The following is a 19,739-nucleotide window of genomic DNA, read 5'->3' on the forward strand; positions in this document are numbered from 1 at the left end:
AGGCAAATAAAATGTAAACAGATGTAGTTTCAGGATGTGTGAAATACATCTCTCACCTAAAAACACTACTAATAATGTATAATATGTCCTCAACAACTGAATGAGCGCAGATCATTCTGTAAATTTAGCCTGATAGCACAGCACTCTCTAGTGGAAAGAAAGTATATAGCCTTTAACTTTTAAGTGGCAAGCTAAATATTTATTCTCAGTTTCAAAATGTTCTTGACAAACTTTTGTCTGAAATTATAATAAAATTGGTGGTAAAAACAAAAAAACAAAAAGAGTTCAAATTTACATTCAAGAAACCTTGGTATACACAGCTCAACATCCCTGTAGGTTAACAATTGGGGCGATTTATATAAATGTATTCAGATTTTCCTGTTGGATTCCAAAGTCTTGAACAGTTTTTATGTGAACAGTACACATATAAAACAATATTTACAAAACCAAAAACCTGAGGATAAAATATCCATATTTCCTAAGGAACATAATCCACAGAGGCGTGTTTTAAGAAACTCGGTTCTGACTTGTAAATTCAGTTTACAGTTTCTGGAACCAAATGAGTATGAGAGCTACTCTAATTTGTCCAGCAGCTGGCGAATGTCTTCTAGGCCACGGTAGATTCTCTTCACTCCTCTTGGAAGATAACGACAGGAGGAAAGGTTGAGGTAGGTAAGAGTAGTGATTTGGCTGATGACTGGCCTGTAAAATAAAGTACAGATACACATTTTATTTCTTGTGAAATTACTGGAAAGACAAAGGATTTATGAGTGTGAATGCTCATCCTACATGCCAGCAGACTGCCTTTTAAAAAGGTTGGCTCATAATTTATTGGATTATTTGGACTCGTAGAGTTAAGAGGGAAAACTATTGAATACCTGAGAGCAAGTGATGTGATCCTGGTCCCGCTCAGGTTGAGTGAACGCAGGGTGTCGGTCTCTGTTGCCTGAGCGAGGTGACTCATGGCTATCTCCAAGTCCTCCTCCGTGAAGAGCTGGTTTGCGATGTCAAGCTGCTGCAGTGTTCGACGCCATTTCTGGGTCACCATGTGAAGCCCCTTCTTAGGTGATGACAGCCCAACATGGCTGCTGAAATACTGTCCCCAGAAGAGACACTCAAGCTCTGCCAAATCACACGTGGAAGAAGTCAGCATTTATAAATAAATGGGCTTTTGATGCAAATTCAGACCACTGATGTTATGAATGCAGTTGGGTATTTTAAATGTTATGAATGTAAAGGAAATTAAAGATAATTACCATACCATAGTATGCCCATATACATTTTCAGGCCATTGTGGATTAAATATGAAAAGATCAAACTGTCCTTTTCAGTATTTCACATTCTCACGCTTTATTACTGTTTTAGACTGTTGCAATCCCCCTTTTCACTGTATTACCTAAGAAGTCTATTAAAAAAAATACAGCTTGGTCAGAGTGCTGCAGCCGGAGTCTTAACCAAAGCTGACGAAATGGATCACATTACCTCACTACTTAAGACTTTCCACTGGCTACCTGTGTCTTTTACAAATGATTTTAAAAGCTGTTAGCTGTTTATAAAGCTGTAAATGACCTTAACTCCTCCTACAACAGAGATTTTTCCAGCCAGATCACTAATCTGGCTGGAAGTCCTCCACTGTTTTTTTAATGTTCCTTATGTGTTCAATAAAAGTACCAGTAAGAGCATCTTCTGTTTTTGTCCCTAAACTGTGATATTCACTGCCTCTGGATATCAGAATCATAAGCTCCCTCTGTATCTTTAAAAGGAAACAAAAGACCTATCATTTCTATCTGGCTTTTAAGTTGGGGTAATGCTATAGCCTTAGTTTTTAAGTTAGAATCATTGGTGCTTATTTTTTTTTTAATAATAATAATTAATAATTAACTAATAATTTAATAATATTTGATTATTTTATTGACTCTTATTTATCAATTTCAAACATTTTATTGTTTTATTTTGCTCTGTGAAGTACTTTGGGCTGCTGTTTGTTTGAAAGGTGCTAAATGAATAAAGTGTTGGGCTGAGATGACTATTGACCCAAAAATAGGTCGTATTTTAAATCATACTTCAAGGATTACTCTCTGTTGAGTTCCATTTTTACATATTTTGGGTTCAAAGGAATTGGTAGGTACTACATTTTTTTGAACCCAGTTTGAAAACATTGTACCTCATTCACCGCCCATTCTCAGCTCTAAACCCTAACTGAATAAATGAACAAATTTAACAAAGTCAAGGTATAAATCTCATGACTGCCTTACCAAGACAGGGTAGTGCTGCGAGACCAGCCGGCGTGATTCGCGAACAGCCTCGCAGATCTAGCACCCGCAGCCTGGTGGAGCCAAAGAGAATGTCCCACAAATCTTTGTCGGTCATGTAGGAATAAGACGTGGTTGCGATACATAGCTCCTCCAGTAACGGGAAGCCTAATGGTGTATCAGCACCGTTACGCATTGTCTTATGCAGCGGTCTGACATTCAGCATCCGGAAGGTCTGAAGTACAATAGATATAGAATAGATGTACAAGTTTTCGTGGGTGAGCACGGTGCACACATACAGTTCACTGATTCATTACACACTCACACATAACATGGAAAGAGCAAGATTTCAGAAAAAAGTGAGAAATACCTGAGCTAAGAGCTCATGGTACCATTTTTTAAATGTTCTTTTGTCTGACCTACAGTCTAAAAGCCAAAGATATTAAGTTTACAGTGACATAAGAGAAGCAGCAAATCCTCACATTTGAAAAACTGGTACCAGCAAAAGTTTGCCATTTTTTCTTGGACAATATCTCACTTTATATGTACATGCATGTGTATTTAGCAAAGCTGTCCCTTCAAAGCGAGAACATTATAGTGCCAGATACAGAAAACATATAATGGCCATCACACTTCAGTCACATTAGTCACACTGGCACAGAGAGCTGGAATATTAGCTGCATTTGTTTTACCTTCAGTTTAGGGCATGCTGTCTGTAGTGCCTGGATGTAAATGGGAAGTTCACAATCTTTACTGTCGAGCTTTGTGTTGACCTCCAGCAACTCCAAATCAGGACAGTGTCCCCTCTGAGAAAAGGATCACAACATGTTGTGTTTGTACCAAAGTCATCCGCGCTCTGTGGCGTGGGCTGTGTGTAATGCATACATTAAAAAAAACAAAAAACAAATGGAGATAAGAAAAAAGGAGGAGAGGCTTACAGTGATGGCAGCCAGAAGTCTGTCGTTCTTTAGTCCATGAGTGAATAAAATTTGCTTAATCTGGTTTCCATGATTTTCAAGGTAATCCAGGAGTCCCTCAACCTGAAACTACAGCAAAAAAAAGTTTTGAACAACTCTACAGTTTTATATGTAACCAAGCAGGTGGAAAATGAACACCTGCTGACTGTGACCGAACTGCACAAAAACTATGATGGGACTTTATTCTATTCTATCTGCATTGTTGATTTGCACTGTTGTATTTTTGTGCTTAAACTGTTGGATTTTTGCCTTTGCTGTCATGCAAAAGCTGCTCTCATTGAACCTCCCTGTTATGAATATTCTCAACCTGAAATCGTCAGCTTTAAAGTTGACAACATCTTGTGCATTTTACGGTGCCTCCACCAACAAACATTATGTAACACCAAACTAAAAGAATAACATTTTCTACATTATCAAATATTAATATTAAAACATATGAATAACATTTTCTCTTGCTGGCTCTTCGTGTACCTCTGAATACTGGAGATTTATGCTCTGCAGAGAGCGGCTGTGCAGACCGAGGCTGTGGAAGGCCGTCGCTGTCAGGCCTGTACAGTAGGAGAGTGTGAGGGAGCGAAGGTGAGGACAAAACTGCGACACAACCTAAACATGATCACAACAAAAGCAGATAAAACATATGGTAAATACAAAATGTGTTGATAAAATGTAAAACCCATTATAATTCCCCAGAGCCCAAGGTGATGTATTGAAATCACCTTTTTAATCCCACCAACAGTCAGACACCCACAAGTAATCTTTAACTTCACTGTCATATGTGACATGTGACAAAGAACAGTTGTCATATTTCAAAAGCTGGAATCAGTAAATATTTGGCATTTTTAGGGGAAAAATAACTGAATCAATCAAACAATTATCAAAATAGTTGCCTGATCGGTTTTTGAGTTTAGGAGCTTATCAATTAATAAATGAGGAGGACAGATATTTAGCTTTGATGACGTACCTCTACTGCATAGCTGGCATTCTTCGTCCAGTGACAGAGAGAGAAGTCTCGTAGCTGGGAGAATCTAAAAAAACAAGAAGTACAGTATATTATTTTATTTTCCAGAGAAATTCATTGTTAAAGGATAAGACACCTAAGCTCAGACGAGCTCACATTATGTATATGACCTCTTCATAAAACCAAAAATACCGACCTGTTCTGCGCCAGCCAGTTAAATTTGTCCTTAACCTTCTTCTCAGTTTTTGGAAGCTGGTTTTTCCCTGGTGCAATCAAGCAGTAACCTACAGTCACTTTACGCCACAGAACCGGACTGGAGGCAGCAGCGTTCCACAGGCGACAAACTCTGCCAACCCTACACCAGAAACACACAAGGAAAAAAGGGATTTACTACAGTGTGGAATTTATGGTTCCCCAATAACACGGATGGTGTGGTTAAAATCATTATCACAACACTTAAAATATTATTACTGGTATCAATAAGAAAATATCCTTTTCTATAAAACACAATCAGATCTCAAACACTTAGTCAATTAACATATAAGTTAATGAACACATTGTTCAGGATTAATACTTTATGAGCCAAAATGACAATAACTCACTGGAATCAAATGTGAATATTTGCTACTTGTCTTGGTCTGTTAGTTGGACAAAATTGCCCATCTGGGGCATTTTTAAGACGTCTTGACGTTGCCTTGAAGTGAAATTGCACTCACTATGTTCTAACATGTATTGGACCAAATGATAATTAGGAAATTAATTAGCAGTTGAAACAACTAAGGAAATATGTCTATTACCTGCATAGGAATGGTACAGCACCATCTTGGAGAACCACCATCTGAAAAATATTGATTAGCACCTCCTCGGGAAGACTTTGACCCCATCTGTGATCTGTTGCGTTCTGTGGCACGAACAAAACGGTGTCCTCTTTTTCCTTGGCAACTGGATTGTTTGCCAGTTTAGGCTTGGCACGGGCTGTCTTTTTTTTCTTAATCTGAATAGCTTTCCTTTTTCCTTTAATTAGCTTCTTCTTTTTGCTTGCCTTCTTTGGGGGAGTCCAGGCTGAACCGTGATATTGAGAAGTAGTACTTGATATGACAAGAAGCATATCTTCCCCTTGATGGACAGTGTAGCCAAGCTGGGCAGGCCTGGAGACTCTGGCCCTTTTTTGCTTCTTGGCTTTTGCATTTAAAGGCTTGCCAGAGGTCCTCTTCAAAGATACCTTCGTTGGCTTTGGTCCATCTTGACCTGATGTATTTGATGTGCTTGGTGCGCCGTCTTCTTTTCTCTCAGTCTGGGCTGAAGCCTCTGCTTCAGAGGGATCCATCATTTGCAGCTAACTAGTCTTTATCATGAGCTTCAGTCCAAGAGAACCAGACAGACTGAGAGGTGACGTATCAGCATCTGAAAACAGAACCAGGATAAGATCAGTCTATATCTGTGTGGGTGATTTAACCTTTCCAGTTTGGATAAGAATGTCATGTACATAGCGAATTGTAAGAAATGCAACAGAATGGATGGGGAGAAAGTAAAAGATGCATTTATTTGTCATTTTACAACACAAGGTGGCACAATGAATGAATCAGCCCCAACTGCTACATACCAAAAAAGTACAGAAACATGGGAGGCTGTTTTGGGTGACACACATGAGCTCAGATTTCCTCAAACGTCAGAGCTACAGGGAATAGGACAATAAGGCATCATGAGGATCTGCACAATCCAGCAGCTATCCAGCACATTCCTGCACTGGGTTGGGTGCATGCGGGTACTTGATATGGAGCTTTGAGATTAAATGCACAAATTGCAAAGCCAGTGGGTGGATAATGTACATTAGTAGCTACCTGCTTGATGGAAGTTGCAGACAAATGGCTTTGTGTGGAAATACATAGCTTTCTAAGAAAACACAAGTAGATTCAGGTATACAGCCTTTCCCTTTGTTCCTCTGCAGGTGAGGAATCCTGCTGAATGAGTAGCTTGCTGATACCTAATTTTAGTTTTTGCACAAGACATCTGGCATATTTTGCTGACAAACAACAGGATTTCCAGGTGGTCTGAAGTATTTTGAGGTCCATTTACTTGAGTTTTTCTATTATGTGGTTCTACAAGTTGCATTTCTCTACATTAATACAACCAAAGTTTGATATAATCTATATTACAGAATGGGAATTTATGCCTGTTTGCTCTTAACCTTGTGCTGACCAGCTGTGGTGCCGCAAACTGCAACGGCTGGCAAAAAGTTTCTAAAATGCGAGCATGAAGGTAAAAGAGTAATTTACTCCTTTGAAATGTGTTTCCTGTGTCGAAGCTGCATGCGCATCCTCAATTGTTTGTAAACAGAAGAACAGTCACATCAATCATCTAGTTTTAGACGATTTGGAAGTGAGAAAACAAAGATAAGCAAATAATAAGAATACTTAATACAACAACATGTTCGGTGGCGTTAAATATAAACTAAGCATTGACCCATCACTGCCCTGATGGCAGCGTTACTTTGTTTGCTAAATGAATCACACTGGCTGTAAGCTAACGTTACTGGTCTACAATAACCTAGTTAACTGCAACATAAGGTAGCCGAACTATGGCATAACAGCTGCTGCTGCGTTGACAACAAATATTATGAAGATAAATGCTTTCTAAAATAAAAATATGAGTAATTCGTATTGTTTCTATCTTACATTACCTGCTGCTAGCTCTCAAAAACGACTAGCCTGGCAACCGCCAGTCTAGTAAACCCACAATGCATTTCACCCCCCTCAGTGATTGGTGGAAACCCCAACGGCGTCCCGCCTTCTGTAAAAACTGTCCAATCAGTGACCAGCTCGCCGTCCTGACTCCTCCTCCAACGTGTGTTGTGGTTGTGAACAAGGCAGATCCTGATGGTGGGCTAGTTTCTGGGTAACAATTTATGCTTTTAAATGCTACATTTTCAGTTTGTATATTTGGGGGGGAAAAAAGGAAATGTTATAGCATGCAACACTCTTCTGGTGTGATATTATTATGAGAGTTATTGTGGTAGTACGCTGAATTTCCCTTAGGTAATGTTGATGCTAACACTAGCCAGTTGCTTTAGCATTAGCTTGCAGAGGTACTGCTATCTGCTTATAGTTAGAGTCAGTAAGCCACAGAGATCGTCTGGATTGTTGTCTGAATTTTACTGAAGAGAAATAAAACGATTATTCTTGCATGTCTTAAGCTGGTAGAGAATCTTCAGGGGTGGCGGTGAGGTTTCTCCCTCATAACCTAAAGCTCCAGCTTCCACAAACTGGCACAAAATAACACAGATGTAGGCTAATTTTTCAGTTAACTGTGTGCGCACCTTAAATTAATGCAGTCTAATACAACAAGCATGCAATACATCCAAACAGATATTCAGGTTTTGTTGAAACTGATTCACATAGTTGCTTTAATATTTTATTTGTAAAACAGATACTTAATTCAGATGATCCTCTAATGAGTTATTATGATCTTTGTCTGTTTATAATGTATACATATATAACAGCAGGTGGATGGAAATGTACCTTGTAAAATGTTTAGAATTTATTTTCTTTTGTTGGAAAGGGAGTCACTTTACAGAGCTTCAGTGTTGTGTCTTTGTGCATGCTAATGCCAAGAGTAGTCATTTTCTGCTGGGGAGAAATTGTGATAGATTATTAAAACCTAAATCACAATTGAACTGGTCACTTTCACACATTCAGTATCAACCAGACTTCAGTTATGACTTCACATGATGCCAAATGGCATTAACAAACAAGACTTCCCCTTTTTGTCATGAAGTTGTCGTGGTTGTACATTCTGAGGATTTAAACGGTTTGACTGTGTCTCTCTTTTAAAACAGCACGCTATGGAGGAAGGCCAAGACTTCTCCCTTTGTGGTAAAGCAGTGGAAACTGAAGCTAATCTGAGTAAGTAAAATGGCCATGTAGTAAAGCTGTTAGTTTGATGACTGTATATGAGCTACACAAGTATTAATTTAGTATAACCTCCATACATTACCAGAAAATGTTGCATTGGTAGTGGATACCTATTTCATCAGAAAGCATAAATAAAGTCATGCATTACTTTTCTGCTCTCCTTTTTTCTGTTTTTCAGGAGATGAGCACTATTGGAAGCTTGTCGCAGACTTCATTGGCCCTCAGTCAGGAGAAGGGTTAGAGCTTGAAAAGGCTCCATGCAAGAACAGATGTTTGATTCAAGTAGGACTTATAAAAGAGGACAATAATTTTCCGTGGATTGCCATTATAGAATGGCTAAAGAAAATCTTCCCCCGCCATCATTCAGCTGATTTTCGTCGTTTGGTGGAAAGAGGCATCGCGGCAACGTTGAGTCTAGGAAGCGAAGCAAGGCAGGCCTTTCTGGAATCAGACGTCAACTTCAGTTTTGTTGGCCCGATATGTGACAGCATCTCGGTGGAACGAGAACATCTTTTGGAAATGAGGGATTTTGCAGAGCGAGCTCAGTCAATTGAAGTCACAAATGCATTGATCCTCGAGTTGAGCAACTTTGTCACCAGGGAGAAACTTGCACCAGTCGTTTTAGTTAGCTGGCTCAGAAACTTCAACCCTGAGTTTTGTAAGAATGGAGACATTCAAAAGGCATATAAAGTTCTTAGAGCCAAGATAAAAAAGTTAAAACTGCATTACCGCAATCATGAAACAAGAAGTCACAGGAGGAATGCAGCGATGGAAAATCTGCTTCAAAGTCCATTTGAACTGGTGCGGAAAAGAACGCCTCGAATGTTTGTGAAGAAACGCATAAAAAGAGAGGATGTCATAAATTATGAAAAAGTTACAGTCAAGGAAGAATACGAGAGCTCTGAAATCATGCAAGGTGAGATGGACAGAGGACACGTAAAGAAATTAATACGTGTCTCTGAAAGTGATGAGGATTTCACAGAGGCCCAGACGCTGCTCGACGTCACCATGCTGTCTGTCCAAAAGCTGTCAAGTATGTACGGTGGGAAAACCACAGCATGCAAGAAAGTCTCCTTAGATCTCCTCAGAAATCAGTACGCTCTAACATGCAAGGAGCATCCAGCTATGGCAGAGTTTCAGAAAAAACTCAACTCTGTCTGTGAAGATGTTTCACTTGCCTCTCCAATGGTGTTTCTGAACTACAACGCCAATTTCCTTGTTGACATGCACAACACCGTTGAGCAGCAGATTGCGGGCTTTGAAAAAGAGATCATTATGTCGACGGAAGAGAAACTGGGCCGAGACAAGCTTCCAAAATTCAGCAACTTTGTGAATATGCCAGAAAGTGCCACTTCGCGCTACATTCACATGGCTTGTAATATCTTGGCCCCTCGCACCCCTGGCACACAAAACTACAGAAAACACTGGGTGGCTTTCTGCGATGAAAAGAAAAATCCTTCCAGACTCACAGGGGATCAATCGAACCTATTCAACTACTACTTTGAAGCTGCAGCGGCCCTCATTCACCATCACAAAGAGACCTCGCTCTTCTTCTCCGATTTGCTGTCGCTGAACAACGACGATTGTCCAAACATTATTCTGGAGAGTGTTGCCGCTGATGCTAATGATCCTGTGATACAGAGCCTTGTGTGCGTTCTGGCCATCGTTTACTGCAAAATCCTCGGTCCTTACTGGCAGCTTCTAAAAAGTGGAGGAGAGTACTCACACTTCAGCCGGTACATACTCTGCCTCTACCAAAAGTTCCTCGATTGGTCCAAAAATCCCTCAACACTGCTGGAACCTGAAGGGGCCACAAATGTTTTCCTGCAGTTTCCATTGCAGGAGAAAACCTTTGACGGCGTGTTTCATTTCTGCGGCCAGTGGCACACAAACAGAGACCTGATCCGAGCTTGCTTGAAGAGGACGGTGAAGGTGATTGCTGCTGTCACTGAGGAACACCTGAAGGATTTCCTGCCAGGAGGAACATTTTCTCAAGTCCCTTCACCAGATGTGAGCTTAGAGCTTGCAAGCTGCACTTTCTCCGTCTTGATGGCGGAATATCCCTTCAGCCAGGCCCACCCTGAAAAAAAGAAAACACCTGACAAGTCCTCCAAACGCTCCTCACACAAGAACCTGTCGTCGGATAGCTCTCAGGAAGAGGACAACCGATCCGGTTCATCTGATGGCAGCTCAGATGAATCTCCTGGTGGGCAAACTAAAAAGAATACATACGTTAGCCAAAAGGATGACAGCAGTCTGAAAGGAAAAGAAAAGGGAGGAAAGGCACATGAAGTAAAGCGGGAGGAGAACATGGATAGGGAGTACATAACAGCTACAGTGAGCAAAAATGGAGGGCCGTGCAAGACACAGCAGGATGTTGACAAACTGATGCTGCGTTTTGATGGCAAACCCAGAGCTGAGAAACGGGAGGCGATCCGTTGTGAGATACTTTACCAGAAGATGATTCTGAACAACACAGACCCAAACCTGCAGTGTGTTTTCCAAAACAGCACGCAGATGGTGTTGAAGCTGAAGCTCTCACTCCCCCGGGTCAAACCTGGGTACTCTCTTGTCTGGGCGCCAAGAAAGACCAAGATAAAGCCGGCGCTCAAAGACAAAAAGAACGCCGCTGCTGGTGAGAGTGAAGGAAAAGTGTAATAATGAGGGATGGAAATGATGTAAGACTTGCAAAGACGGGAAGAAAATTGTGTTAACTTGTGACTTCTTCATATGATTCACAGACAAAGCAGAAATACACACAGTGACCTAAATCTGTGTGTTACATGCTGTGTTTTCAATACCAATAGCTAAAAAAATGAGGTCAGATTTTTTTGTTATTAATATTTTTGATAATGTGTTTCTTAATTTGCATGGTGATATACTGTAACCAGAGCTATTCAGAAGTTAACTTTTTTTTTTGCTGTTGTTTTTTTTTATGAGATTGTTCCTATTGTGATCACGCAAGAGTCAACATAAGATTTTGACAAAATAAACATCTTATTCTCATCTAATCTAATAAACATCTTATATTTTGCTGCTTTTAACGTGTGATAAATTAGAGTCTCTGTTAGTCGGACTAACATCTAGTCAGTGAGACAAAAGTTCAGTGTGAGGAAGTCAAGCCAGCTTTCGTTCAAGTTCACAGTTATTTTTCACAATCAATCACATCGTTTTGTCAGCCACACAGCAGACCTCGTGTTTCTCAGATTTGAAGGGCATTTGTGGTTACATCACAAGCAACCCGGAAGAGTAGGAGTTGACCAATCATCAACAGCAGCTGTCGCACACTGAACTGGGTTAATTTAGCTAAACCATATCTGTAAGAAGCATTACTTTCTGGTTAAATTCAAGGGCTGATTTTGTGTCCAACAACCAGGATACAAACAAAAGGGCTTTGAGAACTTTTAATGGAGATGTGGAACTTACGAGGGGTCCGTGAAGGCAGCTGAAGGGGCGGAAACTTCGCGTAGGCGTTAGAGATGGGATTTATGGGTCTTTGAAGGGAGCCGGATCTTCAGGAGCCGTTCCTTTCAAAGAGCCGTTCAAACGACTGACTCATTGTTATATTTACTTATTTATTTATTAGAAGTCAACCATGGGTAACTTGTTTTCATCAAGGAAACAATCACTGGTAGCAGTTGTAAAATAAGATTTGATTCAGAATAATTAAAACTTATACATATCTATTCTGAAATATTGATTATAATTTCATTTGGCTTGTGTTTTCAGTGTAATCATTCCATGAGATGGTGCCATACCAACATGCTTTGACAGTGAGATCACTATTTTGAATTTTCCCCTCACCTAAAAAACTTTGTGGCACAATAAAAGCTATGCAGGCTGCAGATAACTTCCATGACAAAATAACTTTAGTGTGAAATTTTCCACATATGAACATTTTAACAATACAGAAAAAATATGAAAATAATAAATAAGTATATATATATATATAAATAATATAAATAAAACTAGAATAGAAATTAGGACATGATACAAATGTGAATGCATAATTGTACTAAACTACCTGGTGTGTGTTCACCTGAACTACTTTACAAACAGCTCTTTGACTCAAATCCACATCAGAACAATGGAAACAATAATAAATAACTTTTCTTCAGTCGTTAATATCTCCTGCTCCCTGAATGTAAATCTCTTCAGTCCGGTCCAGTCACTAATGTCTCCTCCCCTGATGCTGCGCATCTGTAGCTGCGTTCACGTGAATGCAGCGTGCTGTGGACGACTCAAACTCGACGTCATTAGTCGTTCAGGTGAAGGCAGCGTGGACAATCACACAGGTGACACTTAAACGCAGCACAGGCAATTTGCATATAAGAAAGGCTCGCGACTGCGAATCGGTTCTCATCGTTCACTTAAAAGAGCCGTTCAAAGACTCGACTCGTTCGCGAACGTCACATCTCTAGTAGGCGTCCACCATTCTTCAGGTCAACAAGACAATGTGTGGAGAAGCTCTTTGTTTTACCGGACAAAATCAAACTATTTCCCGGCAGTTTCTTTATTATGTCGGCCGGACCAAGCGGCGCCATGTGCGGTAGCTGGTGGAGCAGTGCAGCGGTGGCCCACGGGCTCATAGCCCTGTTCGCCATGGGCTCCTGGGTTTCCGTCAACAGCCTGTGGGTCGAGCTCCCGGTGGTGGTCAATGTGCTGCCCGAAGGTCGGTGGTCGTCTTATCTGGCTCTTAGTTTACTGCATCAAAGCCTCTAGCAAAACCTAGTCGCTCCGTTTGGACCTCTTTGCCTTATTATTGCAGGTTTGGTGGCTTCAGTGGGACTTTAGCCCAAACCTGGCGGAGCTAGCATGTCCTAAATGAAGCTAGCTAGCTAGCTAACACACACACACACACACACACACACACATACACACACACACACACACACACACACACACACACACACACACACACACACACACTGGTGTGTAATGTGAACACTACAGGTGTGCTATTGTGATGTTTTCTCAGTTCAGAACGATAAAATATTACCTGTAAATATACAGAAATATAATACCAGTAATTATATACCTGTAATTTCTGGTAAAACAGTGCCAATGAATAAAAACAGTTATATGTTGAATAACTGTCCTTTTTTTTTACTCTATTTAAGTAGAATTTGAACGTACTTGTACTGTGTGTTTCCATTTTATTATTGTATTTCTTAAGAATTATTATTATAATTTATTATTACTATTATTTGGACACTTAAACGGGGAAAATGAGGTGCAAGGGATACTCGAAAACTCATGTCCGGGTTTAAATACTTTTTTTTTTTTTTTTTTTTTTAAAGCCAAATATGCGTTAGTTTTGGCATTTCCGTGCACCCATATAAGACACCCACACGTCACCAGAAGGTGATGGCTGCTCGTACCTGGCTGGCTGCTCGTACCTGTCAATCACACCTGCAGCGCTCAGCTCAGTTTGTTTGCGCAGCTGCACTGACGCCGCAACAACCTTAAAGGAGCCGCAGCAGCTTTATCGCAGCTTTACTATGTTGATATATTGTAAACCCACCATATATGAACAAACGGTCTCAGTCACAGGCTGCTAATAATTACAAATTAAGTGATGTGGTAATAAATAAATTTAGGTTATCGTACTTTGTCTGGTATGGACAGGTCTCACATTTTATTGCATGTTATGTAAATAAAAAAGTCTTAAGTTGAACTTAAGTGAAACCCTGGAGGATGATTGATTCCTGTCAGTAACTGAGAACATGCACAATCGGTACAGAACACGAGACGAGTGATGTATCTCAATGTTGATCAAATACTCTAGAAGACTATATAGAATATAAAAAAAAAAATGTTTTAAATCTACAAAAGAAATTAAAGATTGTAAGTACTTCTGAAAGCACCAGCTGTTATTCCCAAAACGTTGTCACACTGTGAAAAAATATGGTGAATGTAGTGTTTTCATCAATACCTGAACTGATAATTGGCTTTTCTTGCTTTAGGGTGGAACCTGCCCGCCTATCTCTCAGTGCTGATAGCGTTTGGGAACCTCGGCCCTATAGCGGTGACCATCACACACCACTGTGCTCCAGGACGTCTAAACGAGCGCCTCGTCATCCACTGCATCCAGGTGCTGGCGGTGGTAGCGTCCGCTCTTCTGGCCGTCTTCTGGTCACACACCGTCAAAGTAGCAGGAGAAGAAAGGTCACTGCCGTTCCTGCTCTTCAGCTTTGTGTTGTCTGTGGTCTGCTGCACGTCCAACGTCACCTTCCTGCCTTTTATGTTTCGTTACCCCCCAGAGTATATCCGTACTTTCTTCATCGGTCAGGGCCTCAGCGCCTTGTTCCCCTGTATTGTGGCTTTAGGGCAAGGCGTCAACAAGCTGGAGTGTAGAACTGTGAACGGCACGGTGAAGCCAGACTATTTAAAAGAGAACTTTCCAGCACAGAACTTCTTTGGGTTCCTGTGTGCCATGCTGTCAATCTCCGGTCTGAGTTTCTGGGCTCTGACACAAAGACAGACGTCGTCTCAGGAAGACGCACCGCCACAGGAGTTTGACAACGCAGTAGCATCCAAAAACGGAGAGGAAACGCACCCACTACACAACGGAGGGACGCCGGTGTCTGAGGAGGAGACACAGGTGGAGGAACAGCCGCCTGCTCAGAGGTTTTGGACACAGCGGAACATCTACCTGCTGTCGCTGCTCGCTGTCTCCAACGCCCTCACCAATGGCGTCCTGCCGTCTGTGCAGAGTTTCTCCTGTTTGCCTTATGGCACCATGACCTTTCACCTGTCTGTGGTCCTCGGCAACATAGCGAACCCCGTGGCCTGCTTTCTAGCTATGTTTATCGTCCTGAGGTGAGGAAACATCAGAGTATGAACTCATGCATTACTGTTAGTACTGAGTCTCTTTCTTTCTAATAAAACATTGGCTACAGTGTTTTGATTGGCCCCATTTTTCTCTTCCAGGTCCTCCACTGGTCTGGGCTTCTTGTCTGTAGCAGGAGGAGTATTTGCTGCATATCTCATGGCGTTAGCAGCCCTCAGTCCCTGTCCTCCACTCCTAGGAAGCTCTGCTGGCATTGCTTTAGTGGTGAGTGGTGATGCATATTTCCAGAGTTGGGTATAAGTTTAAAACTTACTAACACGAGACCCAGGATTTAAATACACTTAAATACAATACAGTACTTTGAGGATTACTATTTTGAGAATTACTATTTTTTTCAAGTCAGGGTTTTTTTTAATGGTTTCTGCTAAAGTTAGACAGATTTAGACAATTTCACATTAGAGATTTCTGTATTTGTGTTTTTGCCTGTGCTCTTCTTGCTGGTTTGAAGTTTGTTGATTCAGCTGGAAAAAAAGTGTTCTCTCAGTCACAGTCACAGGCTGCTAATAATTACAAATTAAGTGATGTAGTAATAAATAAATTTAGGTCATCGTACTTTGTCTGGTATGGACAGGTCTCACATTTTATTGCATGCTATGTAAATAAAAAAAGTCTTAAGTTGAACTTGCTGAACCCTGAAGAAACCCTGGAGGATGATTGATTCCTGTCAGTAACTGTCAGTAACTGAGAACATGCACAATCGGTACAGAACAGGAGACGAGTGATGTATCTCAATGTTGATCAAATACTCTAGAAGACTATATAGAATATATAAATTTTTTTTTTTTTACATCTACAAAAAAATTCAAGTGCAGCGAAAAAATGTAACTCAAAGTGAGAAACACACTGCGAACACAGACTGTTGTCAGGACAGTCAGTCCTCATCCCACACACACACACACACACACACACACACACACACACACACATGTTTTTCTGCTCTGATCTCCTGGTCCTACGCTAATGTCAGTCACTCGCCTGTGCCACCCCACAGATCATCTCCTGGATTGTTTTCACCGGCATCTTCTCCTACGTGAAGGTGGTAATTGGGACCTTGCTCCACGAGGCGGGTCATGCTGCCCTGCTGTGGTGCGGCATCTCCATCCAGGCCGGCTCCCTGATAGGAGCGCTCACCATGTTCCCTCTGGTCAACGTCTATCACGTGTTCGCCCGGGCTCAAGACTGTGTGGATAACTGCAGCTAGCAGGAGCGGCATATGTAATGTTACTGTTTTTATAGACACGGTTCCCTTTTATTTTAACAGGAAATGACTGGTTTCCTGAGTGAAGCGCCACATGTGTCTTGGCCTTATCTTTCTTCCACCCATGAGGCAGCCTCTCCTAATCTTGAGCCCTCTGAGTGTGTGAAGCTGAAAACGTTCTGATATAATGGCAGCATTGTATCACACAGTAATACTACAAGTGCTTTTTGTTTTCAGAACATAGTCGAACATGTTAACAGAAGCAAAAACAGCAGCTGATAAATCTATCAGCTGCTGTTTTTACTTCTTTTTTTTTTTTCCCCCATTACAACAAACCACGTGAAGCATTATTTACTCAGGGACACAATGGTTAACTTTTGTAATCCAGATTTGTTGCTCCTGAAACTAATTCATGCAAAATATTAACACTGTTAATGCTCCACTACCTGAAGAAAAGCAAGGAATGTGTGTGGTTTTATTGATTTTTGTTTGTTTCAGTGACTCAAATGTGATTCAAATATTTGGCTACCTCGTCTTTCACACATTTTAGCTTCCTGTCTCATAATGTTTTATACAATCATTTAATGGATTTCACTGGTCATTTTGGATTTCAATACATTCCAAATATACAGCAATGTTTATGCTACCTTAAGGGAACAATGTCTGGCCTTGATGAGTAGTATATTAATCAGTTAACACTTTGGTAAACAAGGGATTATGTCTCCTCAGCCTTGAAATAATGAGGCTGGATCTCTTGATGTACTAGTACTGTAGCAGCATGGTTAATGAATTACCTTCCAAGGTATTTCTGATTTATTAACTCTTCAGGAGTTTACAGAGGAAGATTATCTGTTAACATTGCATACACTTAATGGTGTCAATCTTGCTTTTGTAATTTATTGATTTTAAATGTACTGATACTATTTGAACAGTGAAGTGATTTATGGTGCTTTTGCTTTTTTTGTGACCATGGCCATTTTTTGATTTGCCAAACAATAAAGGTTTGTTGAAAAGGCCCTGAAGCTTTTTTTTTTTTGTTTGTTTAACAGCATGATTTGTGAAACCACTATGAACTCACAATAGACATAACTTCATCTTGAAAAACATAATCTATATGATTACATATTGCAGTATTATGTTCACTTGTAGGTGGAGCTACTCTGTGATGACTGACCTGCTTTAGCACATAATCAGTGAAGTCATGACATCCACTCTCATGTGTGAGTTGTGTGATGAAATGAAAAATTATCTTTAATCCAGAATTCTTAAGCACATAATATTATTTAAAGTGAAAATATGACCTTAACGAATATTATGTATATAAATAAGTTTGGAGAATAAATAGGTTGGCTGAAATACAGTAAATGCAATAAAATAAAAACTGAAGTGCTAAACTCTCACGTTGCTAGCTACCTTCCAAAATATGACTTAAAGGGACCGACATTTTGGGAAATAAGCTTCATTTTGTTGCCAAAGGTGATATAAGAAGTGTGATCTTCTCATCTAATGTTCAGCAATAAAGGAAATGAATGTATTCTCCAAAATGTTGACTGAATGATGCCTCACAAGATCACCTGAATTAACACAGACTGGATATTGCTAATTTGGATTTTTCTCAAAAGATTACGCAAGGTTACACTAATCCTTATCAAAATGTGCACGTGGAATTGTAATACTTTGTGTACCTTACATCAAATCCTGAACTGAAACGTGTAGTTATGCAACTGAATGGTGTAAACACTTAACTCATTTCTGCCTGCGCTCCCATGATTGCTTCAAGCATAATTAATGAATTCTGCAGATTCTTGAATGCATCTCATTCAGAAATAGCTTCAAGGTAAAAGAAATGGGGTTGACGGAACAGCAAATCACAGCATGTGATGTTTGTTGATGATCCTAAAGGGTCCTGACAGTGAAGGTATTTAAGGTCGAGACAATGATCAGTTAACCAAACATGTGTAATGGTTGGCTATATGCTCTCACGCCCACTCGCCCCAAGCAGGATTTAATCCCTTGGTGCACACACACAGTTTACTGCTCAGGACTTTGGCTTCTTTGTCTCGCCAGAAAACTCTCCACTCTCCACCAAACAGCATGTGAGTATCTGCAGAGAGGCAAATCAATTTATTTATTTGTTTTAATAATGGCTTGAAATTACGTACAACAATCTGTTGTTTTTCATGCATCATGTGCAGAGCTGTTCATCAGAATATGTTGCTTTAAACTGTTTTATGTGATGCTTTTAGAATATTTTAATATCGTAGAATCATAAGCTAAATATCCACATGCAGTTTTAACTACAATTTCTTCTGAGAAGATTCTTTAAAATTATGATTGCACTTCCAGATCTAACAGATTCTTATTATTTTTTGAGTTAACACTCAGCTTTGAGGACTCTCTTATCATTTCTAACACTTTGCATGAATTTCCAAGAATTGTTTTCATTTTTCATTCATCAAAGACTTCACTGCATGAATGTTTCTTTTTCCAATAAACAATGCACTAGTCAGATGTTTTCCTAGGTTATGTAATAGTTACCAGCGCGGTAGGTGGTCGTGTTTCCTTTGCCGTATGTTTGGTGTTTTAAGCAGGTTTAACCCGCACGCTGCCAGTGATCAAATGAAAATAACTTGACATGGGGGAAATCTTTGCATGCAACATTTTTAACATGTGACATATTTCAGCAAATGTGACTGATAATCTGCACAAAATAAAAACCATTTCAACCACAAAAAGACAAATCTTCAAGAAAAAATACACATTAAGCAAAGAATAAGTCACGTACTACACCTTTAACAAGTGTTCGCAGAGGGAGTTGTGGTCACATATTAATCTGTGATATTGAGTTTGCCATTGACATGTCTCAAGGTTTTCCCATTCTTTACTGCAGCAATGGTGCATCAATTAGATGGTTCATTTAGTTTTCTCCCATTAGTGATAAAAGGAAACAGCCAAATACACACATTTGTTTTAGTTGCTTAGGAGGACATCTCTTAAACTAGATCCACTACATGGTAAAGCCTAACCTGTATCCTACAACTGCAACCCAATTATTAAACCCTAACCTGGAGCCAAGTTTGAATTCTTAAACCTTAATAGTTAAACTTGTGAGGACCAGCTTTTTGTCCCCTCAGCTTTTGCCTGGAGGCTTTTAGTTTGTGCCAAAAGCTTGCTTTTGAAAAACTACACATCTCTAAATACAATTACAAGGTTATTCCATCATTTTCTTATAAAGAAAAGTGTAATCTGTTACTAATAAAATTAGGTTTCACCTTAAAAGAATGACCACAGGGCTTGTGATCACTTTTCTTGCCTCTGAAGACACCAAACAACATGATGCATAAAAGACCACCTTAATTTGATCACTCATCTTTTAAAATGATCTGTCAAATTATTGACAGCTAAACTACAGCCATGCTGGCAGCTCTGTGAGGGTGGACAGAGCTTTCAGCTACATGCTAACATCAGCATGCTCTCAATGACAAAGCTAACAGGTTGATGTTTAGCAGGTATGTTTGCCATGTTCACAATGCTCTTAGTTAGAATGCTAACATGTGCTACGCTAATAAGTGTCAGTAATAATAAGCATT

General features: G+C 40.1%; 3 protein-coding genes across 3 annotated transcripts; 2 read left to right on the forward strand and 1 right to left on the reverse strand.

Moving 5' to 3' along the window:
* Positions 1 to 98: 98 nt before the first annotated feature.
* On the reverse strand, positions 99 to 6,914 carry fbxl6 (F-box and leucine-rich repeat protein 6). The gene is made up of 10 exons (XM_070845995.1): positions 6,868 to 6,914; positions 4,985 to 5,591; positions 4,384 to 4,542; positions 4,191 to 4,254; positions 3,701 to 3,832; positions 3,191 to 3,298; positions 2,945 to 3,058; positions 2,256 to 2,487; positions 879 to 1,122; positions 99 to 702 (listed from the first exon to the last, which is right to left on the reverse strand). The coding sequence occupies exons 2-10, from the start codon at positions 5,515 to 5,517 to the stop codon at positions 573 to 575; spliced, it is 1,716 nt and encodes a 571-aa protein (XP_070702096.1). The 5' UTR covers positions 5,518 to 5,591; positions 6,868 to 6,914; the 3' UTR covers positions 99 to 572.
* Positions 6,915 to 7,033: 119 nt separating this feature from the next.
* Positions 7,034 to 11,053, forward strand: LOC139215512 (uncharacterized). Its single transcript, XM_070846496.1, has 3 exons — positions 7,034 to 7,082; positions 8,023 to 8,089; positions 8,277 to 11,053. Exons 2-3 carry the CDS (start codon positions 8,029 to 8,031, stop codon positions 10,754 to 10,756), a joined length of 2,541 nt encoding a protein of 846 aa, XP_070702597.1. The 5' UTR covers positions 7,034 to 7,082; positions 8,023 to 8,028; the 3' UTR covers positions 10,757 to 11,053.
* Positions 11,054 to 12,640: 1,587 nt separating this feature from the next.
* slc52a2 (solute carrier family 52 member 2) lies at positions 12,641 to 16,444 on the forward strand. Its single transcript, XM_070846245.1, has 4 exons — positions 12,641 to 12,770; positions 14,065 to 14,920; positions 15,032 to 15,155; positions 15,943 to 16,444. The coding sequence occupies exons 1-4, from the start codon at positions 12,641 to 12,643 to the stop codon at positions 16,150 to 16,152; spliced, it is 1,320 nt and encodes a 439-aa protein (XP_070702346.1). The 3' UTR covers positions 16,153 to 16,444.
* Positions 16,445 to 19,739: the final 3,295 nt, after the last annotated feature.

The sequence above is a fragment of the Pempheris klunzingeri genome, chromosome 16 (genome assembly GCF_042242105.1).
Source record: "Pempheris klunzingeri isolate RE-2024b chromosome 16, fPemKlu1.hap1, whole genome shotgun sequence".
Taxonomy (NCBI): domain Eukaryota; kingdom Metazoa; phylum Chordata; class Actinopteri; order Acropomatiformes; family Pempheridae; genus Pempheris; species Pempheris klunzingeri.

Bases quoted from the DNA above. Each gene is read 5' to 3' on its own strand.
- slc52a2 (XM_070846245.1), top strand. From the start codon at position 12,641: ATGTGCGGTAGCTGGTGGAGCAGTGCAGCGGTGGCCCACGGGCTCATA. The intron at 14,921-15,031 runs GTGAGGAAACAT...TTTCTCTTCCAG, and splicing joins GCTATGTTTATCGTCCTGAG to GTCCTCCACTGGTCTGGGCT. The intron at 15,156-15,942 runs GTGAGTGGTGAT...GCCACCCCACAG, and splicing joins CTGCTGGCATTGCTTTAGTG to ATCATCTCCTGGATTGTTTT.
- LOC139215512 (XM_070846496.1), top strand. From the start codon at position 8,029: ATGGAGGAAGGCCAAGACTTCTCCCTTTGTGGTAAAGCAGTGGAAACT. The intron at 8,090-8,276 runs GTAAGTAAAATG...TCTGTTTTTCAG, and splicing joins GGAAACTGAAGCTAATCTGA to GAGATGAGCACTATTGGAAG.
- fbxl6 (XM_070845995.1), bottom strand. From the start codon at position 5,517: ATGATGGATCCCTCTGAAGCAGAGGCTTCAGCCCAGACTGAGAGAAAA. The intron at 3,833-4,190 runs GTACGTCATCAA...GATCATGTTTAG, and splicing joins ATGCCAGCTATGCAGTAGAG to GTTGTGTCGCAGTTTTGTCC. The intron at 2,488-2,944 runs GTAAAACAAATG...ATTGTACTTCAG, and splicing joins CAGCATGCCCTAAACTGAAG to ACCTTCCGGATGCTGAATGT.